This window comes from Heliconius melpomene, chromosome 6, assembly GCF_056956725.1.
Source record: "Heliconius melpomene rosina isolate 202511_hmr_F chromosome 6, ASM5695672v1, whole genome shotgun sequence".
NCBI lineage: Eukaryota > Metazoa > Arthropoda > Insecta > Lepidoptera > Nymphalidae > Heliconius > Heliconius melpomene.
This window is the reverse complement of record NC_140394.1, coordinates 5,636,228-5,657,646: the sequence shown is the minus strand read 5'-3', so window position 1 is coordinate 5,657,646 and position 21,419 is coordinate 5,636,228. Positions and strand designations below refer to the sequence as shown.

At 32.0% G+C, this 21,419-nt stretch overlaps 2 protein-coding genes across 3 annotated transcripts in view; both read left to right on the top strand.

Annotated features, from left to right (window-relative positions):
- Nucleotides 1-12,283, top strand: part of qless (decaprenyl diphosphate synthase subunit 1 qless) — a 36,566-nt gene extending 24,283 nt beyond the window's left edge. The window contains exons 5-8 of the mRNA XM_085187518.1: nucleotides 6,689-6,778; nucleotides 7,483-7,614; nucleotides 8,757-8,951; nucleotides 9,179-12,283. Of these exons, the coding sequence (XP_085043644.1) occupies nucleotides 6,689-6,778; nucleotides 7,483-7,614; nucleotides 8,757-8,951; nucleotides 9,179-9,400 (639 nt within the window). The 3' untranslated portion in view covers nucleotides 9,401-12,283. The remainder of the gene's footprint in view (nucleotides 1-6,688; nucleotides 6,779-7,482; nucleotides 7,615-8,756; nucleotides 8,952-9,178) is intronic.
- Nucleotides 12,284-14,057: 1,774 nt separating this feature from the next.
- Nucleotides 14,058-20,593, top strand: LOC146538203 (uncharacterized). 2 transcript variants are annotated; one of them, XM_085187090.1, is made up of 9 exons: nucleotides 14,058-14,299; nucleotides 14,487-14,628; nucleotides 15,013-15,135; nucleotides 15,970-16,141; nucleotides 16,349-16,422; nucleotides 16,494-16,586; nucleotides 16,657-17,141; nucleotides 18,167-18,242; nucleotides 18,379-20,593. In XM_085187090.1, the coding sequence occupies exons 1-9, from the start codon at nucleotides 14,268-14,270 to the stop codon at nucleotides 18,544-18,546; spliced, it is 1,365 nt and encodes a 454-aa protein (XP_085043216.1). In that variant the 5' UTR covers nucleotides 14,058-14,267; the 3' UTR covers nucleotides 18,547-20,593. The 2 variants fall into 2 exon arrangements, with proteins under 2 accessions (XP_085043216.1, XP_085043214.1); XM_085187088.1 differs by having other exon boundaries at nucleotides 14,066-14,299; nucleotides 14,484-14,628.
- Nucleotides 20,594-21,419: the final 826 nt, after the last annotated feature.

Genomic DNA, 21,419 nt, shown 5'->3' with positions numbered 1-21,419 from the left:
GTCGAATATTGCAAATTGCACCTACGTCTTATAAATAACTCCTATGCAATATTTCAGATTCCTAGCACTTGTAGTTTCTGAGATTTCGTGATGAGTGAGTGACCTTTCGATTTTATATATACTCGTATAGATATACTATACATTTCTTTTTTACCGGTTTTACTTTGTATGTAACTCCCTCTTAACAGTATTAAATATCAATGCTATTATATTTATATATAAAATAAAAACCCACGCTTTATTGTGTATTGCTTTTAATATCACTTATATGCAGTGCGCGTTCTAATCTGTCCTTCACAGATAAAACTTAAAGCCCATTATGTCTTCCGGTGATGTGGTACTTCTTACTAAGTATAAATAATATAGCTAACATTAACATAATTGTTTCAGCAATGGACAATTGTTTTTAATGCAATGATAAAATTTAACATATATTTAGGTACATTTTATTTATCTTGGCTATATTTTCTTATAATATTCATATAATGTAAAGAGATTCTATCTCCACCTCAAAGGCCGGCAACGCATCTGTAGCTCCTGGGGTGCTGCACGGGGTCGTGGGCGGCGGTGATCACCATCAGGTGACCTGAACGCTCGTTTGCCTTGTAGTTTTTCCATAAAAAAAAGATTTTAAAATAGGCTAACATTTTGTAAAAGTTAATATTTGCAGGATTAAGGATGTTGTCTCAATTACCAGTTAGCTACGATATAAAAAAATGATATTTGAAATAGCTTTATTACACAATAGTGTTGATTTAAGAATTCGTGGTTGGACTTGTAATATACTTATTCTTAATCTGTTTGCTCTGTCTGTGTGTTGATATAGTGTATTAGGGCGTGTCTGTTTATATAAATGTTAATGATCACGTTACTATGCCGGCGTAAACGATTTTAATTTAACATGCATCTATGAAATATGTGAATTTTAAATTAAGTTAATTACTTGAAATTTGTAGTTAATTTAAATGTATATTTAATGAAAAAAAAATAACATAATGTATAATACAATAAGAATGAATAAAGTTTTATCATAAAATAAGATTATATATAATATATAAAATTAGCTTATTCTAGATCCTAGATTTGCAATTAGAACTATCGATGAATGGATTATTTGTAAAATGAGGATGATTGTAGCAAAACAAATTAACTATGACACCTTTTACACTAGCGTGAGTTATATATACATATATCCTAATAAACATAAAGGTTATGAAAATCCTATATCCTATATATTAAAAAACATATTTGAATAGCAGAATCATTCACTATCAAAATCAAATTTTCAGCAATAGAAAATATAAAGTAGGCGGTCGTTGACGTTAAGCTTCCCAGGAATCATACTTTTGTGCTAATTTAAATAAGTGTTTCGTCCGCGACAATAGATGCGTTCGTCAAGGATGCGAATATCGACGTCAGCGTCGAATTGGCGATTCCTATCGTTTCTGGGACCATTGTTTAAAATATGTCTCGCGAGTTATTGTTCGCTATCCTTCGAAGTCGCTGTAGTATTGCGAGTTTTAATCAGGTCCGTACACGTCTAGAATGATAATGTTTCATTCTTTATTTATTGTAAACTATGCGACTACGATTACATCTCCTTAGTGTTGTATGTTCGAAAGAGGGATATTTTTGATATGTTGCCATATAAGAATTGTGCCGAGTTTTTATTATTTTTAACTTATAAAATGTTACATTTCCATATATGTGTAAGATAAATATTTATATTATATTTTAACATATGAGTTATATGTAATTAAAGACAATTCTGGGTTACGTATGTTAATGGCACTATTATGAACTTAAAGCTGACCCGATTGTTATGGTTATTTTGCAATTATTTCGTATAATTCCGAGATGATTGCTCTTTTGACACTTTACTCCACACATTTTTAACTTTTTTCTATATGAAAATATTTTTCTTAAATTTAAAATAAGTTCATATTATTAAATATAAGATATATTATTTCGTTGCTCTGGATTTCGTAACATTGATTTTTCTTGAAATTCAACAGTTAAAACGCTTACGTATTGTATGTACGTATACTAGTACTCGTATTACTCGTATTATTGAATAACTGCTTGTTTATATGTATATTGTATATTTCAGCTAAGTTATAATCTACAATTCTTATTTTAACTTTTCCTTTTTGTTGAATCTTTTCAAGGCTTTTGTTAAAATACTGTAAAGTTTAACAATAGCTAAACTATTGTAATTTGATAATCTATAAGGTATTTAAATAATCTGCCCCAATATGAAATAAGAGTGTATGATCGCGTTGATGTCTTTAGTACTGCTCCCATGGCGGTTAAAAATTGCGTTAATATAGAAAGAAAAGTCTTTATAGAAACATAAAAATTAGAAATAAAAAGTATTCGATAATACGATATATTACAATTTTATCTGAGAAATGTTTTCTTCAAATATTTAAAATTTTATATATATTTTTGTTGCGCTAGTTTATAGCAAATTGTCGTATTAATGATTCTAAATATACAGTCTAACAAAAAAACCAAAGCATAAATGTACTATCGTACTCATACTACAGTTAAATGAAAAAAACACACAAACCTACTATAAACGAAATACAAGTAACACTTTCTATTAAGTTGAATTTGCATTGAAAGCAAAATTCGTTCATCACTTTCCTCTGACCTACCAAGCGATGCTTAGTAATGAATTAAACTGGTCCTCATAACAGTATCTCAAGGTACGAGGGGGGCAGGTCGACGACACTTGTTGTAATTAATTCATATAATTTGTTGTTTTACTTTGAGAATTAGGCCTTATTTTGTAATATTATTATTAATATTATAGGCCAGTCGTGGCGTAAGCTTGGAACTGTTTGTGGGTTCGATCCCCACTCGATTAAATAAAATATTTAATTTTAATTTCTTCACTTTGCTATCGAGGCAAAACGCGTTTAATTCCGCCACTCAACACGCAATGCCTCCAGAATTCGATGGACAATGGGGAGCGGAGTGTCTACTAGGTTCCCTCTGCCTACCCTGCTGTGCAGAAGCAGAATCCCAATTGTCACAGGATACGTGTCACGTCATCTAAACATATGTATGTGTTGAAACGATGACCCATACGTTGGCTCAGAGCACTAATCACCGCAGCATGCCTCATGCCTGCATGTTTCGCAACCACCGGACAGACCGCTCACTCGATGCGAAATAGTTTGATCGACTGTAATTCGAATAAATCTTTTTGATTCTATTTTAAGATTACAGTCTATTATCCCTGCCCATTTAAATAATCCTTCGTATATAATTTCCAGCTATATAATTGTAGAATTATTATTTTTACTTTTTTATATTTTTTTACTTTTTTTTATATTTTTATCGGAACACAAATTCTAACCATTAGTTAATCGTTTAATCGGGATTTCACAAATATGAATTCAATAAAATAGTATTATAAATATTTAATAGAATCGGTAAACTATTATATAGGGCTGTAAAATTTTTTTACATTTAATACGTCGCCGCGTTGTGTTGCAAGCCTTAAATGTTAAATGTACATTATTACTTGCCGCTCCAATTTTGTAAAATCTGAGTATATCATAAATATATTTTGTAAGATATTCATTATTATTGTAATTTAAAATGGTAAAACTATTTCCACATTGACGAATGAAAATGTAAATAATATTTACGAAAATTATATCTTCAACGAGATATCGGTTGGCGTCGATTAGAAAAGTAGTCGGCGGCGCGAGCTCCGAGAGGGGATTCAAGGCCGTCCACGTGACACACATTCATCCCACCACATTCACCTTCCGTCCGCCACCTGCCCACCACCACTGTCAAGGCTGGCTTGCGAAACACCACTTCGCCTGCATACACACGCCAAGCGCTCAGTTTACGCGAGACCCACTTGTGAAAAATTTCATGTCGCAATCTATCATTGGACAGAATTTTCTCATCATGCCAATCATAGTTTTCAAGTTCACAAGCTTTGTGGTGCAATTTGGCAATTTAAAAATAAAATCGTCGTCATTTATATTGGCTGTCTAAGTTTTAGAGATTTGATTTACTTATTTCTTAACGTTACCATTTATTTATGCCGTTTTATAATATTTAATATTATATTATTTATATTAAATTTATTTAAATATATTGGATGTGGAACAGGAAGAGCTGCACACTTGCATAAGTTATGTTCAGTATAAATGAGTTGCAGAATAGAAACTTAAACGCAGTCAGAATATAGTTGGCGTGAAATCGTAGAGATTTTTCTGGTAAATTATTCATGTGGCTTGCGTTGGGCACACTTTCAAGACGTATCTATCGTTCACAAGTAAAGAAAGCCTTTCACTGTTATTGATACTTTCCTGCAATATATTGACATATTGTATATTTATATGTATGAATTGTATGACAAAAAACCTAAGAAAAATGATAGTACGTCAGTAATTAAAATCCATTGGCATATTACCGATTTGCACAACTTGACAGTTGTTAACAGAAATTACTAAAAGGATTTTGTTTACATTTTAAGAGCGTTCTGAGCGTTCCACATTTGGGAGTAACATTTCAAAGTGTACAAAGATTACATTCTTAAAGTGTTATAATACTTTTCTAAAAAAGTATTTTACTAAGAACTTTTTTAGGATTTTTGCTATGTATGTAAAATTCTCATATGAATGTATGAAATTTAAATTGTCGTATCTATTTGATAATGCTATACTAAGTGTCTCTTTTCTCATTCTTTATATTTTGTCGATAAATAGTTTTAGTTGAAGTAAGAGAGAAATTACACCAAAAGCATAATACATATTATACATATCGTATTTCTGGCACATGCCATTTGAATAAAACTATAAATGGTATAAATATGGAAAAAATCATAAGAAAGTAAATATTTGACGTTCATATTTACATTATTTCTATTGATTAGTCATTAAAAAATGAAAGCTATTTAGAGATATTTACAAAGCTTTCTCTTTTGATTTTAGTTTTAAAGCAATATACCTATACACCTGTGTGCTTCTTATCTTAATAGATGCTATAATACAAAATCTATAAACGCTATATAAATATTTTTTAATATAAAAATGGAAAATGTATGAATATAGATAAATTAAAATTAGCTATCACAATTAAGTACATGCTTATTTAATAAACCCGTATAACGGATATAATATAGTTAGGATAGCGGCAGAAAGTGTGTTACAGCGTGCATGGTTTGACCAGCGAAGCGTGAACGACACGCACCACCACCAACCGTTCCCGTCTCAAATCCCGTTGTATCATAAAGTATATTTAATATAGATAAATAATATTTGATATTACTTTTTCATCTTTTTGATGTCTCGATATGTATTAATTTTAAGTAAAATGCGAAAGAATGACGAAGTTGCCACTTGAATTTTCTATGATAATAAGCTTAATATGTTTCTAGTACGACGATGTATTCAAATTCATCTTGACTTTGGTTTGGTTTCCCAATAACCGAGTTCTCTGAGATTGCTTGAGTAAATTTGAAAAAGGTCACATGTCTAAGGACAAGTTGCTTCGTCTGTTTGATCATTTGCGTTCTAGGTGAATGGGTGTGGTGGAGCCCCAAATTTATGACATAGTACTACGGTACCCGATGTGGACGTTCACTAACGTAAACAAATAAATATTATAATAATGTTGTTAGCGGACTTATGATTTTTATTAGATTCCATTATTTATTTCAATGCTAAGTCAGATATCAGTAAGATTAGTATATTACAGGTACGAGTAAAAATGTTTACTTTCTACTCAAAAACAAAAAGGTTTGATTATTTTGGCGCAAGACCAAAAGTAACATCAGTACCGTTAGTCGAAAAAAAATATAAATCATTTACTTCCTTTACTTCCTCAACCCCACCCATTCCGTATACCTATATACGTAGTGGTAGTGTAAGGCGGTCACCGCATGTAGGTCAACCAGTGTCCAGTGTTTATTAATGGGCAGTGTGTGTCCGAGAGCGGCGGCGTCCGGCGAAACGCCCGACACAGTATTAGTATGCGCCGACATCACAACTTTCTACACATTCTTAGTGGCAGTCGGAGAAATGAGCGCCGCCTATATACATAACAATCGTTTATTGATCGCTCGGTCTAATGACGTATCGAAGTCATCGACACCCAAATATTACTGACGAAAGTCATCATTGTATTAACTATATTTATACATTAAATAAATAAATAACCTTCACACAGTATTGTAGGCAGAGGGATTGTAGTACCTAGTGTTAAGACACTCCGTCCTCCACTTTTCGCCGAATTCCGGACTCTATTTATAATTACGTTTTAAAGAGGAAAGTAGAACTAATGGCATGTCTGTGGTGTCCACTGAGATGACCTACTCCGAATTAGACTTATATTACCTACTTACAATATTTAACTTGCCTAATTCCGAATGGCAAATCTTAGATACCTCGAGCAGTTGTCATTGAACTGAATTTGTGAGGTGTTTGCGTTTAAAATAATATACTTTGACTACTGGCTTTGACTTATTATATACGTGATTTCTCTGATTCAAAATATTTATATGTTATTAAATATATTTTAAAGATTGTTGATATTAAAATCATAAAAAATCATATTTAATGCATATTTCTATTGACTTTTTCCTTCCATATATATATCTTTCATCATAACAATATTCTTATCTGTCTATTTACGTTTTCTATTTTAATTTCTCCAGGTGGCCATGGCCGGCGACTTCATCCTCGCTGTGGCGTCGATGATGATAGCTCGCCTGCGCAGCGATGAAGTCACTCTTGTACTCAGCCAGGTAAGGATCTTCTACAGATCAAGCCCAATTTACTTCTAATAATGCTTCTATTACTTCTAATGTGGGTTCGATACCCACTCAGTCAAGCTTTCAAGTACATTTTAAAAATAATCCTAATTGTCGCAATAGTTTGTTAACAACAGAACATATAACAGACATGAAAATTTAATGATCTCTGTCTTCCTTTGGCGTAAGGCCAAATTCATTATAACACCTGTAATTGATGTATTTCCTTTTAATAGGGCTATTTTAAATCGTAAAGCAATAAACCTTTTTTAATAGCTTTGTAACAATTTTACTACAGATATACTTATTGTTTGTTTACATTACGAACAATGGGTTGTTGTCGAAAAATATATTAAACTAAAACAATTAGAAAATGTCTTAGGAATAAACATTTAATATCTGAGGTGACGATATTCAATGCCAGGTCCAAAGGTTTTAGGCACTTAGACCGCAAAAATTGCCAACGTCCAGACAGACATGTAGGTTCTATTTGTAAAGCATTTATTTTATTTATTTATAACACGGTCGACGAGACGTGGTCGCCATCAAATTAGGCTCTCTGTACAATAAGAAAAATCGAAACATCTAATCTGCGAAACCATCTATCTATAGCTAAATTAATCTAATTTACAAAACAATATATATTCAATGCTATTCTTAATTTAAATTTTAATACATTTCTGTGTTTAATATTCCAGGTGGTCACGGATTTAGTTCAAGGAGAGTTCATGCAGCTCGGCAGCAAGGAAACAGAAAATGAGCGGTTTGCACATTACTTAACAAAAACATACAGAAAGACAGCCTCCCTCATCGCTAATTCTGTTAAAGCGGTAACTATATAGTTTTTTAAACAGTTTTAAGGTCATTTGACGCAATGGCACAAGATATGATTGTAAATGCAATGGTTATAGGTCCAATTCCTACTTGGGAGAATAAATTATTCGTTTAATGTTTTTATTTTCTCGTTCTGGCAACAAGGCAAAACATGATTGGAATTTCGGGACTCAACACACAATGTTTCGAAACTTCGAAAATTGTCTGTCTGATTGTCTTAAAATTAGTTTCTCTCTGCCTACCCTTATATACAGTAAACAGTGTGAAGAGTAAACAATATGTAGTTAAATATTTCTATACAAACAAGAAAAAGTAAATTCAGCTTAGATTTTAACCCTCGCCCCTTGAAAACCGTCCAAGCGCTCTGATCACTAAGCCATACGTTCTCATCAGCTACGTCGAAATTCTTATACGCATATAACAACTTATTTATGTTTTTAAATTTAATGCCCGTACTTATAATAAATGGACCTTCTTATTTTATAACTATTTCAATAAAAACCGTCGTTGGATTCAGTACCATTATTTTTACTTCAGTTTGTAGTCACGAATACATTATAAAATTACTTTCATTTAATCATACACACGTATGTACGTACATACATGTTTCATGTCTTGTTTTTGTTGCTTTTCGTAATAATATGTTAATGAAATAGTTGCGTACCGTTTGGAAACTACTGAGATATGTATGTAAAAGTTTTCTGTTTTCTTTTACAATCTCATATCAATATTCATGTCCTGTCCCAATTGCAAATAGATGTAAGATAAAAACAAGGTACATGCATACCGATATTTTGGACTGTACAAGTCCTGACCCATGAGTTCTTGTTATATTTTTGTTTAAATATAATTCTCATTTTATCAATAATTTGTAACTGTTAAAGAACAATACCTAGTTATAAGAAGGATGTAGAGTGAAGTTAAAGAAAAACCATATTTAATTTTTTTATTGCCTCGCTCTGGTAACAAGACAAAGCGCGGCGTTGAGTTCCGCCACTCAATACGCAATGCCTCGAGGATTCGTCGGAAAGTGGCGGATAGAGTGCCTTAATACTAAGTTCCGTCTACTTACCCTGCTACATGCAGGATACAGTTTGAAACTAAAGAGAAACCAAAATGACTGTAATTCAATTTCTAGGTGGCGCTTCTAAGTGGTGCAGATGAAACTACTTCAGAACTGGCATTCCAATATGGTCGTAATTTGGGCCTGTCCTTCCAACTGGTAGACGATTTGTTAGATTTCGTATCATCTGCACAGGCGATGGGAAAACCCACTGCTACCGACCTTCGACTTGGACTCGCGACCGCTCCAGTCCTGTTTGCTTGTGAAAAGGTAACTACTGTTTTTTAAAACTCTGTACCATTTTAAGAGCGTCGCTTACAAAATAAACAGCGTCGCTGACCTCCGCCCTAAAATACACAATGTCTCATCAATAAGGAGGTGCGTCGATATCAATGTCTTAACACTAGATATATCTTCCTTCTGCCTACCCTTCTATTTTCGGGATGCAGCGTGTAGCGAAAAATAAAAAACGACACTAATCAAAATCTAATTTTCAGTATCCAGAACTGAATCCAATGATAATGAGGAGGTTCCAAGAGGCCGGCGACGTAGAGAAGGCTTTCGAACTGGTACATAAATCACGTGGCCTCGAACAGACGAGGTTCTTAGCTAAGAAACACGGGCTCGAGGCCGCGCGGCTCGCCGCCGAGCTCGCGGACTCACCGTACCAGAAAGGACTCGTCGTGACCACCGATTTAGTTCTAAACAGAATTAAATAAAATATTAAGAACTACTACGAACATAATATTTTGGATTTGGAGGTAAGCCCAAAAATACGGTCAACGCAATTTCAATGTTACATTGTTAATATGTCAGTTTAGGGTTTGGGTCTCTATGAATAACGCCATACGTGTTGACGATTATTAACACAGAGACAAGAGGTTCTAAATTTCATGATATTACATTTCCAGATATAAAGTATACCAATAATTTCAAAACTTTATCAATTTTTAAGTTAATAATTTCTTAATGTAGAATATGTCACAAACAAATGTGAATCACAATCATTAACAAAGGTAAAATAATGAAATTCAATCGAATGGCGTAATTTATGGACGGCACCTGTAATGTCGCTTCATTCTAGGTGAGATCATAATTATAATAAAGATGTTAAGAGTTTTGAAGACACCATTTCGATATTACATTAGTAAATTATATTTGTATTTTTATAATCACATCGCTCATTTTTTTTTCATTTTGAATGCCTGTTGAATATATTTTAAAAATATCATTTGCTGATAATATTTTTTGTCTGGCATTCATTTCATAGTAAACCTAGAGTGACCCTAAATGTTACATAGTGATTTTTTTTAAATAAGATGTATGTTATTATTGATTTGGGCTACATAGAAATGTTAAAAACGTTTGATATACACAATATAGGTACAATATTTTAAAAAATTAGTGATAAACTTATTTGTTGTGCCCAAAACAGATAGATATTAATAAGAACATGCATAAGTTCTGGAGACAAAATTAATCTATATAAAAATGTAATTTGAAAGATATTATATTCGTTCGATATTTTAAGTATACTTATAATTAACGTAATCAAATGAATGTCTCAGAAATATAATGGAACTGTTTTAAGTGAATTGTATGGATAGTTGTGTGTATTGTATTTTTGGTTGTTCTTTCCTCCAAACTTGAAGTAGTAATCTGTTGAAAGGCATCCACAGTTCGCCGCCTTATTAATTTACATTTGTCGAACTCTTCCGAGTACTTTCTTGTTCTTACATCTGAACTTCCAAGTACTTTGGAAGATATAATGTATCAATGATAATATTTAATTCGTCAGTTTCGAACGAAACATAGAATTTTGGATACCTTTTTGGAAGGTAGAGTGACGTTAAAATATAATTAAAATAAGAATGTATGAATTCTGTTGTGAATGAGAACCGTTACGTGCGTCCTTAGGCTATTGTGTATTCGTGTAAAATATTTTATCGTTAAAATAACCTTAGATATTCTGTCAAGTGCCTGAACCCAATGTTATTTGATATTACGGTTAAATGTAAACTGACCACTTGACACCAAATTCATATGTCATCGTATGTGACTTTAAATTTTATTTATTTTATTAATAACATCTTACATTATTCTTTCCCACACATATGTGACCTGATTTATTTTAAGTTTTCTTTGAATATTACGTTCATAGTAAACTATATTCTATTCGTCTACCTATTCGACTACTTGACTAGCCACTGTTATAGATAAGCGTGTACGTAACCGTAACCACCCGTTACCAAAAAGGGGCCTTTCGTAAATTACTTACGTCACACGTGAAGGTGGATGGCCCCTCATTTTCCTTTAGGTGTGACGACGAAGTGTATTGTATGACCTTGTCATATAATAATGTAGGTAGGGGTCGTAAATTCGTGACATAACATTTTAAAATATACTGTTGTTTTAATTTAATAATTTCTAAATATGAAATTGCAACACGTGTGACGTCACGCAGTGAGGGTTGTCTCTTAATGATGGAGAGGGATAAAAATTATAAAAATCGCTTGTCGTAATTTATGGATGGCCCCATACCGCTCGCTGTATTACCTGTACAATCAACTGCTCAACTGATGAAGGTCTACATGCAGTAGACGAAATTGTACATAGATATATATTTTAGTTATAAATGTTCTTTATTTTCATTCTTGTTTGTGCAATTTTTCTATGTAGGCATAACGTTGTATGAAGTAGGTACCTGTGTGCGAGCACAACATCTTTGAGTCAAATTGTTTGTAACATTTCCCAGTGCTATTTGTGTTTCTGCAATTTTTGGACATTTTATTATACGCATATGTAAGATGAACTAACTAATGTCAGATTTAGTTAAAATTTTATAAATAACCGTCCGGACGTTTGTATTATTATATTAGAAGTATTTTAAATTTTTATTGTGATTTTTGTTATTGTGTTTAGTAAAATGGCAATTTATAAAGAGGGAATTTGCGTATGCGTTTAATGTAATGTCTTGTTTTAACAATTCGAACTTTGTAAATACTGAGTTATTGGATAAGTTACCGGCGTTTCATCATCAAAACCAATTACCTCAATTTCTTTAGTTTGCGTGAAGGTACATGTATGTTCATATATAATATTCAATTGTTATTTTTCACGGAAATGCACCATCACATTACTTAATTGACGAGAAATTATCGTCGAAGTATGAAATACAAGCAGTTCTGTAATTATTAATTGTAAATAATGAATGACATGTTATTATTCAACTCTCAAAGGGTATATGATCATAGTATACAAATAATACAATTAGTCCATAACGTGCTAAAAATATAAGAAGCCGACGCAATGATTAAAAATTTATACTATATTATTATAAAACTGTTTGTCTACTTTAACGAAATAGATATATATATAAAAAGATAAAATTTTAATTATTTAATCATTACGTCAGCTTACAGTAAAGGTACTACGAATTGTAATATGTATATTGTAAAATGTACATTATGTTAAAAGGGAGTCAACGAGTTTTATTTACTTACATATATGTAGTCATATTAATAGCTTTTGTTTGTAAATATTATTTTATTACTTTGTAAAATGCTAAATCATGAATAATTCTATAAATATTAGTTACAAAATATTGTTTTATTCTATAATCCTGATGTTATTTACTTGTTTCAGTCAATTATTTTTTTAATATTTCGTTTACAAAACGTTTAAGAAGTATAAAATAACAATTCATTTCAATTTGATAATGAAATATATTTACATTTTTTCTCAGCTTAACGCTCTATCCCGCAGCAGCAGTAGCAGCAGTAGCAGGGTAGATAGAGGGAGACTTTTGTCAAGACACTTCACTCTCCGCTATATTAGATATTTCATTTCCTCGATTGGTAATCGAACCCACAATTTATCGCGTTTACAGTCACACAATACAGCTGGTCTCAAACAGAACAAAAACAATATTTCAGAAATATACATTTATACTACTGAAATAAATCATAAAAAGATATAGGTACTTTTTTGTATCCCTTTGTAATATGAAAGTACAATGGACTGTGCCGTGTTTGCGGATATCGATCGGCCCGCGCCCGGCACCGGCAGGACGAACTACTGCCTGCTGAAAAATGACATGGAAAATTTAATCACTTCAATTTGAGAAGCGTATTTGCCAAATCAACTAACCCATAACATTTAAAAAGCAATTTTACACTTTAAATATAATTAAGTTGTCATATTTTGATGTTAAAATGTAGAATTAACTAAGGCTAAGGCGTTATAAAAGTGATAATAAATTGGTAAAACATGGATTGCTTAAAATTTGAAATAACAAAATTAAATTGAATAGTTAGTACCTACCAGTAACATTGCTTGCCTTCCAATTTTTTTTTAAAATTTCTAAATATGACTACGTGCTACCGCTTTGTGTCATAAATGATATATATTATTAAATTCAGATGCTCAATAAAAATTTTATAACGCCGCGCCGCCCGACACCAGAGGGATCGAACCCACTACCGTCGCGTTACATTCACACCCTTGCGCCGCTGCGCCACGAAGGCCTCAAATAAACATTCTGATATATAATCACAATTTATATACTAAAAATATATTCCGTAAATTGGCCTGCGATATAAACAATAAAATTGGATCACGTTACCGGTACCTAACAAGATACTTGGAAGTCATGCAAAAATTTGCGTATTTTATACATATTTATGCGATTTTTATAACTCCTCGAGACATACCGGGACATCTCCTTACGGAGATAATAAAATGTTGGTTGAAATCACTTTTTCAATGGACCTTTGAAAAGTACAAAAATAAAAACTCCATTAAAAACTTATATAATATATGGTTATATATATTTATACTTCTATCAAACGCCTGATAATAATTTAAGGTGAAACTGATAAAAACAAGTAATTATACATTTGAGTTCGTAGGCGTTTAACCTAAATGTTAACAATATATAAGAAGCCAACTCAAATAGCACGATGATTTGCCAAATACATTAAAAGTCCGTGTTAAGGCATAGCTACTTGAGACGTTACTTAAACCTAACGAGTTGAAATTCTTGTATTATATTACAGAGTACTTTGTTTTAGCTAATTGCACTTAAGTAGGGCTAGGTAATTACTTAATAATTACAATAAGTACAATTCGTTTCTAAAACTCTAACGCATGTAAATATACCTTAATAGATGTAGTGTTATTAGGTTATATTGGCTATATTTTAAATATTACTACACATATTTATTTGAAAATTAAAATTTTGAATACACATATAAATTTGGCTCTTAAAATGAATAAACCAAAAACTTATATTGATAAATTTAATACTTAGTAATTTTAAGTTGCTTACACTTTTTTTTCAACAATGTATGTAAATCTTACAATGGAAACGTTTTCTGAAGCGTGTGGCTTTCTCGTTATTATACTTATTTCAGACATACAAATTCGCAGTTGGACGCGAAAACTCGTGCAGTTACAACCACTGCCGTCTTCTACATTTCTATTTATAAGTTATATAATATCTTTACTGAATAATATTTTTCTATAACCTTATGTGAATTTATAAGATTTTTTATTACATGTATGTAACTTCCACGTTAATTATAAATGTTTACTTTACACTCAAATCGATTACGAAGGTGAGCAATAACAAATTAAATTACTTTTATATTGCTTAGAGCTAACAATTGTACAAAAAGAATGAAAAAATGAATAATTACTCGAAAAAGTCGATGATAGAATCACTAGAACTTTTGTGTTCTTTATGTTTGTTAATTAATTATAATAAGATTCGATCGATTTCTTTTATAAATGGATGTGAAGAAGATTAAGTGCTCCTACATCTGGCTCGGCGCGAAGACGAGCTCGGGAACGGCGTCGGGCGGAACAAACTCGCGCTGACGGTGAAAGACTAGCGAAGGAAAGACGCGATCAACGCCTTAGAGAAAAATTTGAGCAACAGAGACAGGTTAGGTTAACGTACACTCGTAGTAATTAAATTCTATAATTAAAATTTATTTAACAAAAAAAAATCGACTTCTCCAATTTCAACCGGATCCCAAAGTCAGAACCTAATTAAAATCTCATCAAACAACCTTTGAAGTATATCCTTTTTAATAAAAAAAGAATCATCGAAATCAATTTGTGGGATATTGAGTTATTCGTCGCTTTGTCGCGCTCATACTTAATGCAGATTCAAGACTATGTCATTTTCTCATGGGTACCATGGGCACTAAATTGAAATGGGGCCTCATGGGAAGCACTAGCTTTCAAATAAAAAAAGACCCATCAAAATCAGTTCACCCAGTCAACATATTGCCGGTAACATTACGAGTACATATGCATATTTTAGGCTCGTGCAGAGCTGGCGTCGTATGAGCCGTGGGGGCGCGCAGGGGGCGGCGCGCCCAACCCTCGCGGCATACGCTATTCCGACCTCCGTGCAGTTGGCATTTACCCTGAAGACGAATTAAAGGTAATCATTTATTTATTATTCAAAACAGAAAATTCACACTTAATAGCAGTTATTATTATGTTTATACGAAAATCATCGATGCGGCGTAGGTTTATATTAAGTATATTTAGTGACATAAACTACGCAATATCATAATATCAATAATTTTGTTGTAATTAAATTTTGTAGATAATTGTAAATATAATTTACGTATAAAGCTTTAGAGTTATTTGATCTTATAATCCATAAATCTTCTATACACAAATCTTTAGCTTCCCTTAATTAAATAAAGAACAAAAGTTTCCATAAACCATTGTAAACTGTAAACATCAAAACATTAACGAAAATAAGCATCACGTCACTATCGCTTCGGGCTAACACGATCGTAAAACAAACGCATGCAATCAATCTGTATAAGGCAAGGGTCAGACGCACCAGCGGAATGACTGTGACATAACGGAGAGATTCCAAAAGTATGCTAATAACCTCATCCTGACTGGCTGACTTTCGCACTGCGGAATGTAGCTTTGTACTTGTGCTCGTATGTGGTAGGCGTTACTGTCTTTACTTGTCTTTAGGTAGAATAACATGTAATTACATGCGTTAATTGTTATAGCCATATTTAATAACGACCTTTGCAATATACTCGTAATAAATTGCAAAGTTAAAATTATGTCAGATGCCACTCTTGACGTAGGGGCACAAGTGCGACTGTAATTACGAATGGCTATGAATTCGATGTCTGCTCGAGGATTTTTTTTTTTTTAATTTATTTCTATCAAATATCCATACAAATATATTTCTGTTTTACAATTTATATCACTAATTGATGTTCTTAATATGGTAAAATTTTAGGGTGTGTCTGCCCACGAGGCCTGCCGACGCTGGTCCCCGCGGCAACGTCGCTCGGTGCGTCTGCGTGAAGATCCACAACTCTGTTACGCAGAATTGTTGCGGAACACTGTTGACAACGATATAAGATACAAGCAGACTCCACTACAAAAGCAGACATATAAAGAAATTCTAGGTTTCGTATAATTTTTGGGTTTTGAGGTGCCAGAGATGGTAAACGCAAATAATTTAGTTGTCCGAGTGGGTAAAAGATAGGTTCTGTAAATTAACAGAAATAATCTTGTTATGATATGGCAAGAGTAATTGATTTCCTATTCAAAGTAGCATCTTCTTACTTTTGTATTTATTATTATTTTATTTCTAAAAAGCAATTGTGTTTCAGATGATATGGTCACCAAAAGACAAAAAGCAATTAATGATGAAATAAGACGTAATTTGGAATATGAACGCAAAATGGTAACATTTAAATATTAATATCTAAAAATATACAATGTATATATTTTCTTAATTTGTTCATAAAATTTCAGCATAAGATGGATGGGCCTTGGGGCAAGCCAGGACCAGGTGGTATAACTTGGAGAAATCCTCGAGATATTGGATTAAATTTTTCCAAGTCTATGGTAAGAATATAAATACATTTTTATATACATTTTTGTTATTATATTTTTCATTTTGGAATTAACTTTACAGGGATGGACGGATAACGAAATTTTTAATAAAATGAGAGGTGATCATAAATGCTGCAAGAGATCGTCTCTTACTTTACCTAAAGTAAAGACAGTCGACGATGAGCCCATAAATGAAATAGCAAATAAAGAAAATTTAAAACGTTCTAATATTGCAAAGTTGCCGGAAATTAGGAAAAGCTCAAGCGCAGATTATAATCAAGAAATAAAAAAAGATTTCTACAGTGGCAATAAGAATGGAAAGACGATGAAAGGTTCTAAAAAGAATAAATTTGTTAAAAGATTATCTAACGGAACAGTGAAACGAGTCGTCAGTGAGGAAGTGATAAACGGAGACGGTAGTGGAGAAAAGAAATTGACTCCAGAGACCACCATACTAAGATTAACTGGGGGAATAGAACTCGTACCTTTACTGGCGAGAAGAAGGCGAATCGGAGCCCGTACTCTACCTTCGAGCGACGTTACGCGCCCTCCAGAAGAACCTTGTCAGTATGTATAATATAGAATAAATAATATTCCTATAATACTTTTAATAGAAATATATTTTTATATTGTGACATACAAATAAATGCCTCTAGGTCGAGGTCGTGTATGAAAACATATATGCAATAATTGATGACACCTTATTAATTAATTTTCCGGACGAACGTTGTTAAAAATAACTCATTTTTGTCGTAGCGATGTTTCTTAACATTTGAGACGAGGATGCTCGTTTATGTAGAAATAAACATATGAATTTTGTAACCTTATAAAGATCGTAATATGATACGCTAAATCTGTTATATCTACTTACGCTGACCCAATTAAAAATAATATACATTGGTTAACCTTTTTAAAACGCCGAAATAAATTTGTTATATGTTATTGAGACAAAAAGTATTTTCTTTTATTTTACATTTATTATGGTCTCTTTATTATGGTCTCTTATATGTGCAAAGATAGTAAACAAGTACTCAAATGTAAGTTAATAACAGAAAGCATATAAAAGTTTATTACTTTGTTGTAAATTATCAAGATTGGTCTTAAAATTTTAGAACCTATTTATGTTATGTGTTAGGTATTTAAATGTTAAGTAATTTGAAATATATATATATATGAGAGTATAAATTAATCATTTTATAATTTTCATTAAAACATTAGTTTAAAAAATACTTTATAAATTAAATGTTTTCTGCGGCTTCGCCAAGTGATCAATTGAAATGCAAGCAAATGCAAGGATATTGCTGGTAAATTGCAACAATTAACATCATGCCATACCTTCTTGCTTATACTCATAACTTAATCGGTAAACTGACTAAACAACACAAAGATATTTTAGCAGCGTCTATTCTAAGCAGTAAGTAGTTCCTGACCAAACAAACTCCTCAGTTTTATAACTTTGTAGTAAAAATCTACCTTATATTTACTATGATCAAATTTTCATTGCCTCATTCCCTACAGTAATTCAAATGTAGTCTGTTTAATGCTTTTTCAACCGATTAATGAAATTTGATTAAGAATCGAATAAATTTTAGGTGGCGAGAACTTCTTGACATGGAATATTTAAGGGAGTTGAAAAACCAAATGCGTGTTAAATGTGAAATACAGGAGGTATGTATTATAATAAGAATTCTGTCATATAAATTTTACTCTGTCCATTTTATCACGAGATATGAAATATGTGTTTCTTTGTTTATTTAAATTGAGTAGACAGTATGAAAATATTTTAATTATAAACACGTTGCAGGAAAACCGACGGGATTCAGCAGAAAGTGTCCGCCGTCACCACGCGACCTGGGCGTCCCTATGGGGCCGGCCGGGCCACGGAGCGCCCCAGCAGCGCGGCCGCTACGCCCGCAGCAACCTCGCACAGCTGCTCTACGTGCCGCCGCTGACAAATGCTAATATTATTTAAGAATGCTTAGCAGTGTTTAAGAAACTGAAACAAAAAATATTTTCGCGTCTGGACGCGAGGAAATGAAGTAGATATTTTTTTTATTTCTTCTCTTTACTGACGAGGCAAACCGCGGCGTTGAGTTCTGCCACTCGCAATGCCTCCAGAGTTCGGTGAATGGACTGTTGAACATTAGGTTCCCAGGTTCCTCTGTATACATTGCTGTTCAAGATACATCATGAGCCTATAAAAACACAAATTACTCTAAAAAATATAATTTTAAACGTTGATTGTTGTAATACCTATTTTAATGAATAAGTATTCTTTTGTGAATTTTTATAAACGCGCATGACCAATTTTACTCGTTTTAAGTGCAAAATGACTTCATTAATTACATCCTATAAATTCAATGATTTAAGTACTTAAGTAGATTAATATCGCAGAAATGTATGTAAATTATAATAAAGGTAGAGTGTGTTTTCTGGTTGTGTTGGCACAAAACAATGCAATTAAAAACTGTTTTTAGAAAATGTCGTTAATTGCAAACATTATAAGAAATTATAAACTACTCAGTTATTAATTTGTGTATAAGCTTATATAATAATTTTAGGTCTGACATAGTAAATACTAACATGTAATAAATAGTAGGGAAGTTGTTTGATTTTGCCACGATGTACATCGCAAAGCTATCGTGTATACAGCATGAGTAAGTTTCGTTCCATTGTGTTGGTAGATGAAAGGAATAAAGAACAAAGAAATTCTAAAAATATTTATGTTTTTTTGTAGCAGAAGAAATATTGATAAACAACGGCCAATCTATATATATAAAAGGACTTGTCCTCACTGACTGAGGTAAGACGCACGCACAGCCGTAACCGCTAATGGTAGAAACGTGGAATTTGGACAGATGTTTACTTTTGTAATCTGGACATCCACTAAGAAGGGATATTGAAAAATTTTAACCCTAAAGGGGTGATATAGGGGTTGAAAGTTTGTATGGAAAAAAAATTAAATCTGCACCGATTCTTATAAAATTTGAAATTTAGATTTTTAAAAGTATTTAATTGAATACGTGTTTCATCGTTTTCAAGAATTCTCCCTCTAAGGGTGCAAATCGGGAGTTGAAAATTTGTATGGAAAAAAAATTAAATCGGCACCGATTCTTATAAAATTTGAAATTCAGACTATTGAAAGTATTTAATTGAACACTTGTTTCATGGTATATTAGAATTCACCCCTAAATACGCAAGCGAAGCTGCGCGCGCCCGCTAGTGTGACATATTTGTCAGAGGTCGTTACGTTTAAGAAATATTTAATAAAGTAAATATATGTATATAAATACAATTTTAAAAATATGACTTCAATCTCCAATTAATTACTTCTCTTCAGGTGTCCTTGAATCTTTGTCAAGAATGATGGGGCAACACATTCCACTTGCCGGAACCACGGCGTCTCCCACCGTTATGCAAGAACTGCATTAACTAGCTCATTATCTGGATACCGTTACCAATTCATTATATGCATGTTTAATCTTATAGCCTCTAAATCTGTTTTGAAAATAGTTTTTCTTAATACCTTTCTCAAGAATAATATGCTTAATAGGTGTAATTTAAATAAATTTAAACGCAGTGTAACTAAAAATAATTTCTTTGATAAAAGTGTATATTAGATATAGTTTTTTTTTCAATGTGCTTTATATAATAGTTCAAAATTTGATAATGAATTTACATTATCTACGGTTATAATTGTTGTAGTTTTTGTTTTAATTATTAATTTACTAATAATAAAATTTTACTTTAGTGAGTGCATAAAGAAAAGTTCCTTTATATTTTACCTAAAATAATATTTTACGTATGTATTTTTTACATATATAAAATATTTTTGATTTTCAAACTGTAATTGTATCTGGTAAAAATCAGTCAGCATAATTTTACTGTATTGATGATTTTGGATTAGCATAATATTTCCTTTGTCTCTATTGAAAATATTATTAGTATAAATTTAATTAGACCATAGTCCACAAAATAAAACATAAATTAGACATAATTATACGAAACCAGCAACTTAATTATGTTTTATTGCCAAACCATACGTCTCACTAATGTAATCCCACGCTTTTTGAAACGGACTCAGACATAAGATTTAAAATAAAGCAATATAACAAGACAATTTCATCTTAATAATCAAGTAAGCGTAGAGATTATTCAAAGGTTTGTTTTTATCAAAGGTTCTTTAGATGACGTTTCAACAAATAATCATTCACATTTAACTCGAAAAAAAAAACAGATGTCGAAATATGTTCAAATATCTATCTACTCTTAAATATTTAAATTAATTAATTAAAGATGAGAATAAAGTGATTTTAGAAACGTTGTTTTGTTATAATTTGTAATAAATTTTGTTGTAATATTAAATATACTGCCTTCTGTCTGCGCTGAATGTATCACATTTCATGAATGTATACAATATAAGCTACCTAATTAGGCTAATTTTAGTAATAACCTTGTGTAATCGCTCATTCAAACATAAAAACTGATTAATTTTATTATCTTTTTTTTAAAATTCACATAACATGCATCAAAACAAGACTAATTTCTAACTTGAAAATAAGCTCATTAATATAATGGTGAGACAATGTGTCTCACCCGGTCGAATAAATTTCACAACAATAAGTTACAAGAAGAGTATGTAAATTTATGTGTTCGCATATAAATTATAAATATGTCTATTATTTTTTCTTAATCGCATGTCAAACAACTTCTTTCAGCTTTATATATAGCAGGATAGGTAGAGGGAGCACTAGGCTCCCTTAAGACACTCCGTTCTCCATTTTTTGCTGAATTTTCGAGGCATTGTATTTCAATTGTGTTCGGATTTCAATGTCGCGCTTTGTC